The sequence below is a fragment of the Podarcis melisellensis genome (assembly GCF_964234715.1).
Source record: "Podarcis melisellensis genome assembly, chromosome: 1".
NCBI classification, from domain to species: domain Eukaryota; kingdom Metazoa; phylum Chordata; class Lepidosauria; order Squamata; family Lacertidae; genus Podarcis; species Podarcis melisellensis.
In genome coordinates this window covers 10,375,511-10,388,805 of record NC_138528.1, presented here as the reverse complement: position 1 = coordinate 10,388,805, position 13,295 = coordinate 10,375,511, and the positions used below count along the sequence as shown (strand labels likewise).

Sequence of the window (13,295 nt, the reverse complement as noted above, 5' to 3'; positions counted from 1 at the left end):
TAAAAAATAATAATGATTTAAATCAAGTCTTACCAACCAGTGATTTAAATCAATTTGATTTCAAATCCACCCTGCACTTTGGTTCAGTGGAGGCTTCTACCATGGTGTGGAGAGGACGGCAACTCCCTCACCTCAACCATTCCCTCTGCCCCCCTCCCAATCCAGTAGCTAAACACCTTGGGAAGAAGCAGGGGAGCTGACAGGTGGAAAATCACCTTCCTCTAAAATCTGCTGGAAGAAGCCTCCGCTGGATCTAAGTGCCCTCTGTCACTGGAGGGACACTGTTGGACATAAGACTTTTAAAACACCCTCTTTGGAAAACCACCAAAGATTATCTACAGCTTTTGCATCCCATATTCCCGCAACACCAAACTGTGGGAGGCAGTGGAAGACAGGAGTGCCTGGCGTGCTCTGGTCCATGAGGTCATGAAGAGTCAGACATGACTAAACGACTAAACAACAATTCCCGCAACACACGTGGGGATCATTCCTCACAACGGATGTCTTAATTGAATGCAGGAAGCTGTAAATTTTGGAACCTTCCAAACGCACAGATATCGCTTCTTGCGTAGATTGGCCTGGTGAAATTGCAGGCAGAGGTCCCAAACCTTTAATAGTTATGCAGTTAAAGGCTTTTCAAATTCAGGTGCACCCATGTCCAGCTAAGTCATTTGGTACCTGAGCCAGAAAACCCCACAAGCACCTTTCCCCCATCCTGCCAGTAAAATACAAATAGGTAAAAGTAAAGGGACCCCTGACCATTAGATCCAGTCGTGACCAACTCTAGGGTTGCAGCGCTCATCTTGCTTTATTGGCCGAGGGAGCCAGCGTACAGCTTCTGGGTCATGTGGCCAGCATGACTAAGCCACTTCTGGTGAACCAGAGCAGCGCACAGAAACGCCGTTTACCTTCCTGCCAGAGTGGTACCTATTTATCTACTTGCACTTTGATGTGCTTTTGAACTGCTAGGTTGGCAGGAGCAGGGAGCGAGCAACGGGAGCTCACCCCATCACGGGGATTCGAACCGCTGACCTTCTGATCAGCAAGCCCTAGGCTCTGTGGTTTAACCCACAGCGCCACCCGCGTCCCAACCAATATACAAATAGGAGCACATTAAATAAACTATTTCCTGCCCTTTCAGGACACCCCAAAATCTGCTTCCCGAGGCAGCTATTTGACTGCCTAATGTAAGGGCTGGCCCTGCCTCTCAGTGTTTCAGGGGGCTGCACTGGAGAGGAAGTTGTGTTAGACTTCTCCATCCGCCGCTCTGGATCCACAGGACTCGTTCTCTGTGCAAAAGAACTGCAAAGGGCAAACAAACCTTTCCGCTCAGAGAGCCTCTCAACCGGTGCCACCGCAGATTCATTTCACCAAGACACTCTGCAAACACCGTCCTCTCATAACGTTTGTTCTTGACGTCGCATGTTGTCATCTGCAGCAGCGACTGGTTAACATAATCTACTACCCCCTGTTTGAAGTTCATTTCCATCTCGTACTCCTAGAAAAGTAAATACAACCCTGTTAGGAAAAGAAAAGGGCACTTCCTACGCAGAAAACGCCATTACCACTTACTTTTATGGCATTTGAAATGGTGTTAAGGCATAGAACTATGACCCATCATCTCAGTGAATGTTTGTCCTTTGCTAACGCTTAAAAAGTGTGGGCTTGTAGGTTAATGCACTTGCTAGCTCGCTAATCCATCTGGGCAAAGATGGAATTTTCTTCTTGGCTTTCATATGCATGAGAATCTATCTTACTGCGCACTTAATGTGCATTTAGGGCTGCTCTGCTATGATGGAATGTTACTGCTACCAAGTGCAGTCACAGGTGGCGGACAGTTGAAGAGCCTTGTATGGCATTGTGAAGTATGTGGGGCGGACGGTTGGAGACCCATTGCAAAAGCATTTCTGGGCAAAAAGTGGCACAGTACCAATGGAAGAGCTGCAGCTTAGTGGCAGAGCGTGCGCTCTGAATGCAGAAGGTCCCAGGTTCAATCCCTGGCATCTCCAGGCGGAGGTGGCGATTTGAAAAAAGGCGAAAGCAGGAAGATGCCACAAGTGGAAGAAAGCAAGGCATCCTTGTGCAGTGGCCTTTATTCATAAAATGCAAGGCACCCTTCACCCCAGGGGTTCAGCAAAGCTCTCCTTGTGCTCATGACAGGGCTCAGACAGCCAGACCCCAATTACCGTATTTTTCGCTCTATAAGACACACCTTTTCCCTCCTAAAAAGTAAGGGGAAATGTGTGTACGTCTTATGGAGTGAATGCAGGCTGCGCAGCTATCCCAGAAGCCAGAACAGCAAGAGGGATTGCTGCTCAGCGCCTCTTGTTGTGATGCCTTCACAGTGATGCACGATGAGGGACGGAAGGGAGCCCTTACAGAGCCCCTTCCGTCCCTCATCCTGCTTCGCTGGGAAGCCAGCTCTCCCTCTTGCTCTGCTGGGTTACAGAGCCGCTTCCTTTCCTCCTCCCGCTTCGCTGAAGAGTGTCACTTCATCTCGCGTGCCTCCTCCGATCCCCCCAGCAGGGACAACGCTGTTAGGTGGCCAGCAGATCCAGCTTCCCCAAAGGGGCAGACGGACCGGTGGCTCCTTAGCCTGATCCTCCCTCCTCCTTCCTCTTCAACAACATTTGATTCAGAATATTTTTTCTTCTTGTTTTCCTCCTCTAAAAACTAGGTGTGTCTTATGGTCGGGTGCGTCTTACAGAGCGAAAAATACAGTATAGGGTGACTGGAAGAGGCCACACCAGGAAGATGCGATTCCCGATTTGGATTCTTGTATTCTTGTCTGGCAAAGTGAATCAGCTTCTAGGACTCTCATTCTTCTAGTGCCCTACTCACCTTGTACTTCTTCAGAAGGCCTTTCACTTGGCATGTGGGACTCTGAGCATTCACAGTAGCTTCGACTCTTCTTTCTTGCTCCATCTGGTTCATCCGGTCCATTAATTCTGCGATTGCCTCATGAGACGGCAGCTTTGCCATCTGAAGCTGGTCAGAAATGATGCAATAACAACAACAGTCATACTTAATACCCCATCCACCTGGCCCAGTCACTCTGGGTCTCTCTCGCTCTTTCTGTTTACAAGGAGGGGCTATGGATTCTTAAACTGTAGAATAGCAAAAGTAAAGGGACCCCTGACCATTAGGTTCAGTCGTGACTGACTCTGGGGTTGCGGCGCTCATCTCGCTTTACAGGCGAGGAAGCCAGCGTTTATCCGCAGACAGCTTCCGGGTCATGTGGCCAGCATGACTAAGCCGCTTCTGGCGAACCAGAGCAGCGCACGGAAATGCCGTTTACCTTCCCGCTGGAGTGGTAACTGTTTATCTACTTTGACGTGCTTTCAAACTGCTAGGTTGGCAGAAGCAGGGACCAAGCAACGGGAGCTCACCCCGTTGCGGGGATTTGAACCGTCGACCTTCTGATCGGCAAGTCCTAGGCTCAGTGGTTTAACCCACAGCACCACCTGCATCCCAAACTGTAGAATACCCTTAACCAAAACCCAGACAAAACTAAATGGATTGGTTTGAGATACAAGGTCTACTGCTAACGGGAAGTGGGCGTGGACAGAGGCAATGCATGCATGAACAGACTAAGGGAGGGAGGGAGGGATTGAGTCCTTTAATTAGCTGCTTCCTGACTGCATGTTTCAAGCTGCAATAGGGGCCCCCACAAGACAAAATGCTCCCCCGTGCAAACAAGCAAAAAATAAATTCCAGGCACACAGAAACCCAGCATTTCAGGGAGAAGGACTGTAGCCTAGCCTTCTCCCAAATACGCTAGTTTTTTATGTGCAGGGATCAGGATACAGGCATGGCCTTTCAGATTGCCTAGCAACATTCTCAATGAACGATCCCTAAGGCTCACACATTTTAAAAATGCATGAGTTGGCAAGCAGGGACCAAGTATAGGAAAAGCATTACATTTTTAACTTTTAAAGGTAAAGCTAAAGGACCCCTGTCCATTAGGTCCAGTTGTGGCCGACTCTGGGGTTGCGGCGCTCATGTCGCTTTATTGGCTGAGGGAGCCGGCGTACAGCTTCCGGGTCATGTGGCCAGCATGACTAAGCCGCTTCTGGCAAACCAGAGCAACACACGGAAACGCCATTTACCTTCCTGCCGGAGCGGTACCTATTTATCTACTTGCACTTTGATGTGCTTTCGAACTGCTAGGTTGGCAGGAGCAGGGACCGAGCAACGGGAGCTCACCCCGTCATGGGGATTCGAACCACCAACCTTCTGATCAGCAAGTCCTAGGCTCTGTGGTTTAATCCACAGCTCCACCCGCGTCCCTTTTAACTTTTAGGACCAGATTATTACTGCAAGTCAAAGCTGAAGGAGAGACATTGGGCTTTTTGCAGTACATTATTTCAGTGGGACTTCAGCACACATGCCTCCCACTTTTTTTGATGGACTGCATCCTTGAGTTATATATAAATGCTTGCAATCAATGACACATACAGAAGGTTAAGGAGGCTGCAATAACAGTCGCGTTTAACACCTGGATTTTGCTTTGGTAAGAAGGCACTGAATGCAAGAGTGATTGGGCCACATAATTTGGCACTTTGCAATGAATACCCACAGCAGCCTATCGAGGTAGTTCAGGCCTGGAGGTTTTGGGTTTCTGATTTGCTTTTTTACCTGGAGAAGCTTCTCCTGGATGCTTGGCAACTGAGCGATCAGGTCAGCCCATCTCTGGTCATACGTCGCCAAAGCTGACCGCAGCACTGCTGCATCGGATTGCTTAAGAATCAAGAGCTGATTGCCAGTGCTTACGACTGATGACTTCAAGGAAGATTTATCATCAACCTCTGTAGAAAATGCCTAGGAGTACAATTTCACATGGGTATGACTTTCAATGAAAGAAAATAAATGTACTGTGGGAAGGGGAAGAATAGCTACATTGGCTGCATTGCATCACAGAGCCGGTTTTAACTGAGAAAAGTTATTCTCTCTTTTTCACGCAAAACACTACCATAAATGGAGAATGACCACGATGTAGTTCACAGTGACAGAACCAAATTACAGAGAATCGATCCTTGCTCGGGCATTTATCTTGCTAAGCGACCTTTAGCCTGGCACCATCTCTCCGTTTGGCCTACTGTGCAGGGCAGATACACAGATAAAATGGGGAAACCAGATGTGTCAGTGTGTAGAGTCTGAATGGAACTTGACTGATACACAGAACTCAGAATCATCCAATGAGCTCGCGCTGTGGTTTGCTCCTCCCTTAACACCAAGCAAGCAAGACAAGACATCTTCAACTAATCACAGTTCCCTGTTGCACGTGAACTGGGGAACTATGGTTAGCAGCCTTGGGACAAGCCAGATGTGTCATTGTGTAGAGTCTGCCAGTTCCCTGGTATTTCTTTCCAGCTCTTTGAGCCAAGACCATCAGCCCTTACTTCCTCCCCCTGGGCCGTTGATCAGATGGCCATTGGAATGTGGGAACGGACTTGCTCCTGGCTTCCCTGAGCTTTTCAGCTGCATCCCTGCTTTACTGACTTCCTTCATGAACGGAGGTGCCAGGGATCTGTTGCCCCACACATCACCCAATGAAAGCTACCCTGACCCTGGAGGGACAGTAGAAAACAAACTTGACTGATACACAGAACTCAGAATCATCCAATGAGGTCGAGCTGTGGTTTGCTCCTCCCTTCACACCAAGCAAGCAAGACAAGACGTCTTCAACTAATCACAGTTCCCTGTTGCGTGTGAACTGGGAAACTATAGTTAGCAGCCTTGGAACAAGCCAGGGTATGAAGTCATCTAGGCGGTTTCATATCTTGGCTTGTTCTGAAACCACGTAAGATGCAACGGGAAATGACTTTCTGGCTTGTTTGCTTGCTTGCATGAAGACAGGAGAGAGGCAGATGCACATAGGGGTCTTAGTCTCATTCATATTTTGGCTTATTAGGCTGATACTTGATTGTCTGAACGTGGCCACTGAATGGCAGGGAAAAGAAAATGTTGAGTTTTTGAAGATGGCTTCAAAAAACAAGCATTAGATTAATTCCTAGATGAAATGCCAATTAAGTGTGGAAAACGAACAATAAGGAAAGTACTGTATTTTTCTGTGTACAAGACTAGGTTTTCCCCCTTTAAAATAATGTCCAAAAATAGGGGGTGTCTTATACACGGATAGTGTTTTTTCTTAAATCTGAGTCCCCCAAAATAGGGGGCATCTTATACACAGGGCGTCTTATAGACGGAAAAATACGGTAAATATCCTTCAGGGGTAGGTTAGCCGCTATTTTAAGACAATGAGCATGAAATTATATGGAACTTTGGCTTGATTCAGCATGGCAACTTCTGTGTTTTAACAGTGCAAACAAATCTATGTATATCAATTCAGCTGTAAGCCACAAAAACACTGTTTGACTTACAATAAAGTCGCGTATATTGTTCCTGACAGTGTTCAAGTCCTGGGAGGCATTGAGCGACTGCTCCTTCCAGTCACGAATGCGCTGCTGAGCAGACCCCAGCCAGATTTCCAGCTCCTTTGAATCCCTGTTGTAGCTGCGAAAACAAAGCAAAGCTGGGATAATTCAGACTGAAATTCCCAGGTGTCAGAAAAGGTTATTTATGCATGCAACAACTGTGGCCCGTGTTTTTGTTAGGTCAAAAATGGAAAATGAGCGAGGTCCCAACCAAAGAAGACTGGCAACTTAAGTTGACAGAATATGCACAAACTTAACTTATAAGTTAAGGGAAGAAGAAGAACATACGTTTAAAGAAGACTGGAAAACGTTTATTGAATATATGGAAAATAATTGTGTACAGCTGAAAACGCTGGCAGCATTAAGATAAATTCAACAGTGTAAATAAGTTTTGATGGATGTAATAATGGAAAACCGATTGGTATTGTTTTTGTAAAATATGCAGGATGTAAGGTATGTAAAATGAACCGTGGAAGGAAAAGAAGGGAAGTCATCGATATCTTAAGTATGTAAAATATTTATCTGAAAAGGTAAAACAGAAAATTTAATAAAAATCATATAAGAAAAGAAAACAAACAAATCAAAGCTACAATCAGAATAAACGAAAGACCATAGCAGTCTCCACATATCACAGGCGGTGAAGATGGAATAAAAGCGTTAGGGGAAATGTTAATATAAACGTCCTCTACGCAGTCACATTGAGCTATTGCTTGCTCTGCAGCAGCCGTGATGGAAATGCCCCTCTCTCAAATAGCAACAAGGACAAAGCAGGACCAGGTGTTTTTGTCCCTATGGAGTGAGTTATTCCTTCAGCTGGGCAGTCTGCTTTATGGCAGGTGAAGCCTGTGGGTGAGAATGATGTAAAATGCCCACTCCCCAAGTTCTTAGGGCTTACTGTGACCATAAAATACTAGGCTGAGGAACGTGGGAAGGTACCGCACCTACCTGGACAAGAGTTTGAGCAAAGTTTCAAGTCTCTGTAGCTCATGGGCAACTCTTTTGGAAAGAGAGGTCCACTGGTCCTCCAGCTTCTCAATCTGGACCTGCAATTCAGGACAGCTCACGAGCCCCATCAGGTTCTTCCCTTCCTTCACTACCTGACAATACCAGGCCTGCTCTCCTTCCAATTTCATTTTGATTTGCTAAGAAAGAGCACAAAGATTACGCAGAGTTATAAGGAGAGGCAGGGTGACAGGCTGTTGGCTTTAGTCTCAGGCTTGCCATTCGTTTTGGTAGGGAATAACAGAATAATAATAATAATAATAATAATAATAATAATAATTTATTATTTGTACCGCACCCATCTGGCTGGGTTTCCCCAGCCACTCTGGGCGTCTTCCAACAAAGATTAAAAATACATTAAAACATCACACATTAAAACTTTTAGTTTTCCACCAAAAACCTTCAGGGAATTGATACACCAAAGTTTTGACTGCAGCAAATTGATAGCATGGCTATCAATTATATTTATCACCCCAATTGCTGGCTTCTGTGTTAATGAAGGGTAGAGCATGGTAGCTCGGTGGTAGAGCTTGCAGAAGATCCCAGGCTTGATCCCTGGCAACTCCAGGTTAGGACTGGGAATCTGTCCCTGGGAAACTTTGGAGAGCTGCTGACAGTCAGTAGCTTGCAACATGCAGCCTTCCAGAAGTTGTTGGACTGCAATGCCCATAACTCCCTGACAACTGGCCCCATCGGCTGAGGAAGATGGGAGTTGTAGTGCAACAACATCCAGAGGGCAGCACTATCCCAAAGTAGACAAAACTGAGCTAGATGAATAAATGGTCTGGTTCTGTACAGGGCAGTTCCAATGTTCCTAAGGAGAGGGGATTTGATTCCTTCCTGCATCACCCAGCCCTCTATGGTTCCTCTCGTTCAAACCATTATTGTTGTTGTTGTTTAGTCATATCCGACTCTTTGTGACCCCATGGACCAGAGCATGCCAGGCACTCCTGTCTTCCACTGCCTCCCGCAGTTTGGTCAAACTCATGCTGGTAGCTTCCAGAACACTGTCGAACCATCTCGTCCTCTGTCGTCTCCTTCTCCTTGTGCCCTCCATCTTTCCCAACATCAGGGTCTTTTCCAGGGAGTCTTCTCTTCTCATGAGGTGGCCAAAGTATTGGAGCCTCAGCTTCAGGATCTGTCCTTCCAGTGAGCACTCAGGGCTGATTTCCTTAAGAATGGATACGTTTGATCTTCTTGTAGTCCATGGGACTCTCAAGAGTCTCCTCCAGCACCATAATTCAAAAGCATCAATTCTTCGGCGATCAGCCTTCTTTATGGTCTAGCTTTCACTTCCATACATCACTACTGGGAAAACCATAGCTTTTACTATACAGTGGTGCCTCGCAAGACGAAAAGAATCCGTTCCACGAGTCTCTTCGTCTTGCGGTTTTTTCATCTTGCGAAGCAAGCCCATTAGCGGCTTAGCGCTATTAGCGGCTTAGCAGATCAGCTGTTAAGCGGCTCAGCGGATCAGCTGTTAAGCGGCTTAGCGGATCAGATGATAAGCGGCTTAGCGGCTTGGGAAAAAGGGGGGGAGGAAAAAACCCCCGCAGGAACTCGCAAGACATTTTTGTCTTGCAAAGCAAGCCCATAGGAAATTCGTTTTGCAAAGCACCTCCAAAATGGAAAACCCTTTCGTCTAGTGGGTTTTCCGTCTTGCGAGGCATTCGTCTTGCGGGGCACCACTGTATGGACCTTTGTTGGCAAGGTGATATCTCTGCTTTTTAAGATGCTGTCTAGGTTTGTCATTGCTTTTCTCTCAAGAAGCTGGCGTCTTTTAATTTTGTGGCTGCTGTCACCATCAGCGGTGATCATGGAACCCAAGAAAGTAAAATCTCTCACTGCCTCTAATGGCTTATTTCCCCCTATTTTCCTCAGAGCCTTTTCTTTGCATTGCCCACCTGCTTAATTTTCCTGGAAAAGGTTCTGAATGCCCCTCCTGCTCTCCAACAGCTGATGCCTTCTTCATTCCAGCTTCCTGCTGGACATCTGGAAACTGAACCTCCCTGGAAGTAGGGGGCCAACCACAGCTGGGTCCCCACAAAGCCCCACCGTTTTCTCACGCACCACCAAATCCTAATGAGCCTCTGCCTTAGGGCACTGCTATAATCCCAAGGGCTAGAAGGGTCACGTGGGCTGATGGGTCAGGGGAGGGGCCACGTGGTTGTGGGCGTGGCCAGAGCTGCGGGTGGGCGGTGCTTGGACTGGTGGCGAGTGGAACTGTTCACACGTTTATTCATTCACACTTGCACAGTGGGGGGAGGGTCCCTTCTCGATACACACCCTCCGCAACACAGTCATGCCACCCAGTTCGCCAAACATGGTTTACACGGGGGGAAATGTGTGCGAGCTTTGAAGAGTGCAGGCCTGGCAGCAAAAGTGGAAGTGGGAAAGTGGCAGCTGCATGGGCCACGCCAAAGGCTCCAGAGGTTGCCCAAAATTTGACAGCGTGTTTCAGTCCATTGATGACAACAGGCACAAGGTGGGTTACAAGATTCAGGGGGGGGGGACAGGTAAGTACCTGAAGAAGCTGAGTCCTTTCCATCAGCCTTTCTTCTGTCTCTTCCACCAAACCCACAGAAGGCACAGAGGAGGACAACGCCTCAAGTTTTTGGCAGAAAGACCCATAGCCGTCATCAAACGCTATCCAGTCCTAAGGGAGGAAATGCATTTTTAGCAGAACACGTTATATTTAGGGGTTTCCTAACACCATTGTGTTGGGACACAGGTGGCACTGTGGGTTAAAGCCTCAGCGCCTAGGACTTGCCGATCGAAAGGTCGGCGGTTCGAATCCCCGCGGCGGGGTGCGCTCCCGCTGCTCGGTCCCAGCGCCTGCCAACCTAGCAGTTCGAAAGCACCTCCGGGTGCAAGTAGATAAATAGGGACCGCTTACCAGCGGGAAGGTAAACGGCGTTTCTGTGTGCGGCTCTGGCTCGCCAGAGCAGCGATGTCACACTGGCCATGTGACCCGGAAGTGTCTCCGGACAGCGCTGGCCCCTGGCCTCTTAAGTGAGATGGGCGCACAACCCCAGAGTCTGTCAAGACTGGCCCGTACGGGCAGGGGTACCTTTACCTTACCTTTACCTAACACCATTGTGTAAGAACCATGTCTACCACAGACGTATTTCTTTTTTCTTTTTAAATAATTTTGATTGGTTTTTACTTATACAGTGGTACCTCAGGTTACATAAACTTCAGGTTAATTACGCTTCAGGTTACAGACTCTGCTAACCCAGAAATAATACCTCAGGTTAAGAACTTTGCTTCAGGATGAGAACAGAAATCGTGCTCCGGCGGCGCAGCAGCAGCAGGAGGCCCCATTACCTACAGTGGGGCTTCAGGTTAAGAACAGTTTCAGGTCAAGTACGGACCTCTGGAACGAATTAAGTACTTAACCTTAGGTACCACTGTATTTTCTTTGTATAACATCATAACAACCTTTTTCCAAAAATAAAACATGTGGCTCCATGAGCCTGTGCCTTCCCTCCTCCCTGACATATGGTTTTCAAACTTATTGCATTTTCCTGTATTTCTTATTCCTGCTAAATCTTATCCTTATATAATTCCTTGCTTAACCACAACAAGTAATAAAGTTATCCTTACAAAGCTTCCTGTAGCCCAACTATCAATGCTAATTGTTTACAGTTGTCTTTCAAATATAAAATAAATTGGTTCCAATCTTTCTGGAAAGCCGGTCCTGCTGGTTCCGGATTTTCCCCATCAGTTTCGCCAAATCGGCATAGCCCATTAATTTCATCTGCCGCTCTTCTTGGTAAATCTTCTTGCTTCCATCTTTGGGCTAATAACATTCTTGCCACAGTTGTTGCGTATAAAAACAACGTTTTATCTTGCTTATGTATATTTCTCCACCAACTATACCTAATAGGAAAGCTTCTGGGTTTTTTTTTTAAAAAAATGTGTATTTCAACATTTTTAAAAGTTCATTATATATCATTTCCCAGAAAGCTCTTTACATGACCACCTCATATGATAAAAGGTACAGACGTATTTCTACTCCACAAGCCCCTTACCTGTAACAGTCTTTCCAAATAGGCTCCGTGCTGGACTGCTTGCTGTTCCAAACATTGGTCTTCCTCTACCAGCTGACTCCATTCTTTCCCTCTCTCATGTAACGCGGAAGGTGCCATCTTTTCGGAACACATCTGCACCAGCTTCCTGTGGGCCTTGTTGCAGAAAAAGCTCTGGATTTAAAAAGGAAAGCCGCACTGAGGATAAACCAATGATTCACATTTTAAAGAAACAAAAAACTGTGTCCTTATAGGAGACTTTTCTCCCTTCTTCTTGGTGCTGGTGCTGAAGGAGCAGACAGATAATCAGGCAGGAGGGAGGGGATTTGGAAGATGAGGGTTAGTTGGGCAGTGGGAGGAAGTTTGGGCTCTCTCAATTTTGAAAAGAAGAAAGCTTTGTTTGATTAAATGTATTACAAATTAGTGGGGACGGGTGATCTGGCCACCACTAATTAAACAAAAAAAATATATAGAGCCACATATTTTTTGCGAGCCTCAGATCCACTGATCACGCAGAGCAAACATACCGGTTGGGCAAAGATAAGGAATCTCTGGCTTAGTAATGCAAGCCCACAAATGTAAATGTTTAGCTGCTGTCTCCCACCAAGTCAGACTATTGGCCTATCTTGCTCAGTCTTGTCTACAGCAGGGATGGGGAACCTGCAACCCTCCAACACATTTTTGGATTCCAGTTTCCATCAGCCCCCGCCAGCATGGCCAATGGTCAAGGATGGCAGGCGCTGCGTTCCAACAACATCTGGAAGGAAGCAGTTCTCCAGGTTTCCCAGCCCTACCTGTAGACTGAACATAGGGCCTGTGACAGGGCATTTTCAGTGGTGGCCCCCTGGTTGAAGTGTGCCTGTCTGTCATCATTATCACCTTCCAGGAAGAATCTAAAAACATTCCTGTTTACCCAAGCGTTTGGGTTCCTGGCAACCTCCAGATCACCGGATGGAAGAATGTTTTGATTGTAATTTACTTTAAAAGGTTCTTAACTGTAACTACTTCTAGATGGTTTTTTAAAAAAAACTGTAATTGTTTCAGAATGTTTTAAATCGGCTTTAAAATTGTTTTTGCTTTGTTTTTTTAATTTTATATTGGTTTGGCCTCCTGCGATCCTTGGGGAGGAAGGGTGACATATAAATTTAATAAAATAAATAAACAAGATGCTCAGCAGTTGAGCTGCAGGCTTTCCCCCTATTTGATCAATATGGAGAACCATTTTCACCTTATTGCCTCATACAAAGCTGCATTTTTATCTGCAATGCATCTTCCTTCCTGCCCACCTGCACCACTTTCTACTTTGGAAGAGGTAAAATTGCAGCCTCTTTTGTCGGATCGGAAGCAGAAGTGACTAACTGCTTCCCTTAACTTAACATTCAAAACAGCCAAGGAGGAATCGTTTCGTGTTTGTGCCATCTTTCTCCCGGGCAGTTTGTAAACATTAATCTTCATTAGCAGGGCTGTATTTTACGTCTGGCAAAGTAATTACAGCAACGGCTGGATTTTTCTGATTATCCGTATTGCAATACGCACAGACAGACCCCACCCCACAAAATACCTTTGCTCATTTGTGATGACAATTACGTTAAGAGCTGAAAGTGGGAAATAAACATGAGATGCAGCTAAGCTCTCCCTTATTTTACTGCTCTGTGGGAAGTGCTTCAACTAGTCTTATACATTTCGTTTCACATACTGCTTTCCCCCATCACAGGGATGGGAGCGAGATTAGATTCAGTTTGCTTTTCACAGCCAAATGTATCAAATACACACTTTCAGAAGAGACTTGAGAACCACAATGCAGCCATCCTTCGAGATTTGCCCT

General features: G+C 46.3%; 1 protein-coding gene across 7 annotated transcripts in view; it reads right to left on the bottom strand.

Moving 5' to 3' along the window:
• The window catches only part of SYNE2 (spectrin repeat containing nuclear envelope protein 2), a 240,313-nt gene that overhangs the window by 64,854 nt on the left and 162,164 nt on the right, over window positions 1–13,295 (bottom strand). For all 7 annotated transcript variants that reach the window (XM_081908040.1, XM_081908043.1, XM_081908039.1 and 4 more), the window contains exons 74-80: window positions 11,474–11,644; window positions 9,964–10,095; window positions 7,383–7,579; window positions 6,384–6,516; window positions 4,639–4,821; window positions 2,842–2,988; window positions 1,322–1,498 (exon numbers count right to left, since the gene is read on the bottom strand). In XM_081908040.1, coding sequence (XP_081764166.1) covers window positions 1,322–1,498; window positions 2,842–2,988; window positions 4,639–4,821; window positions 6,384–6,516; window positions 7,383–7,579; window positions 9,964–10,095; window positions 11,474–11,644 — 1,140 coding nt within the window. The remainder of the gene's footprint in view (window positions 1–1,321; window positions 1,499–2,841; window positions 2,989–4,638; window positions 4,822–6,383; window positions 6,517–7,382; window positions 7,580–9,963; window positions 10,096–11,473; window positions 11,645–13,295) is intronic.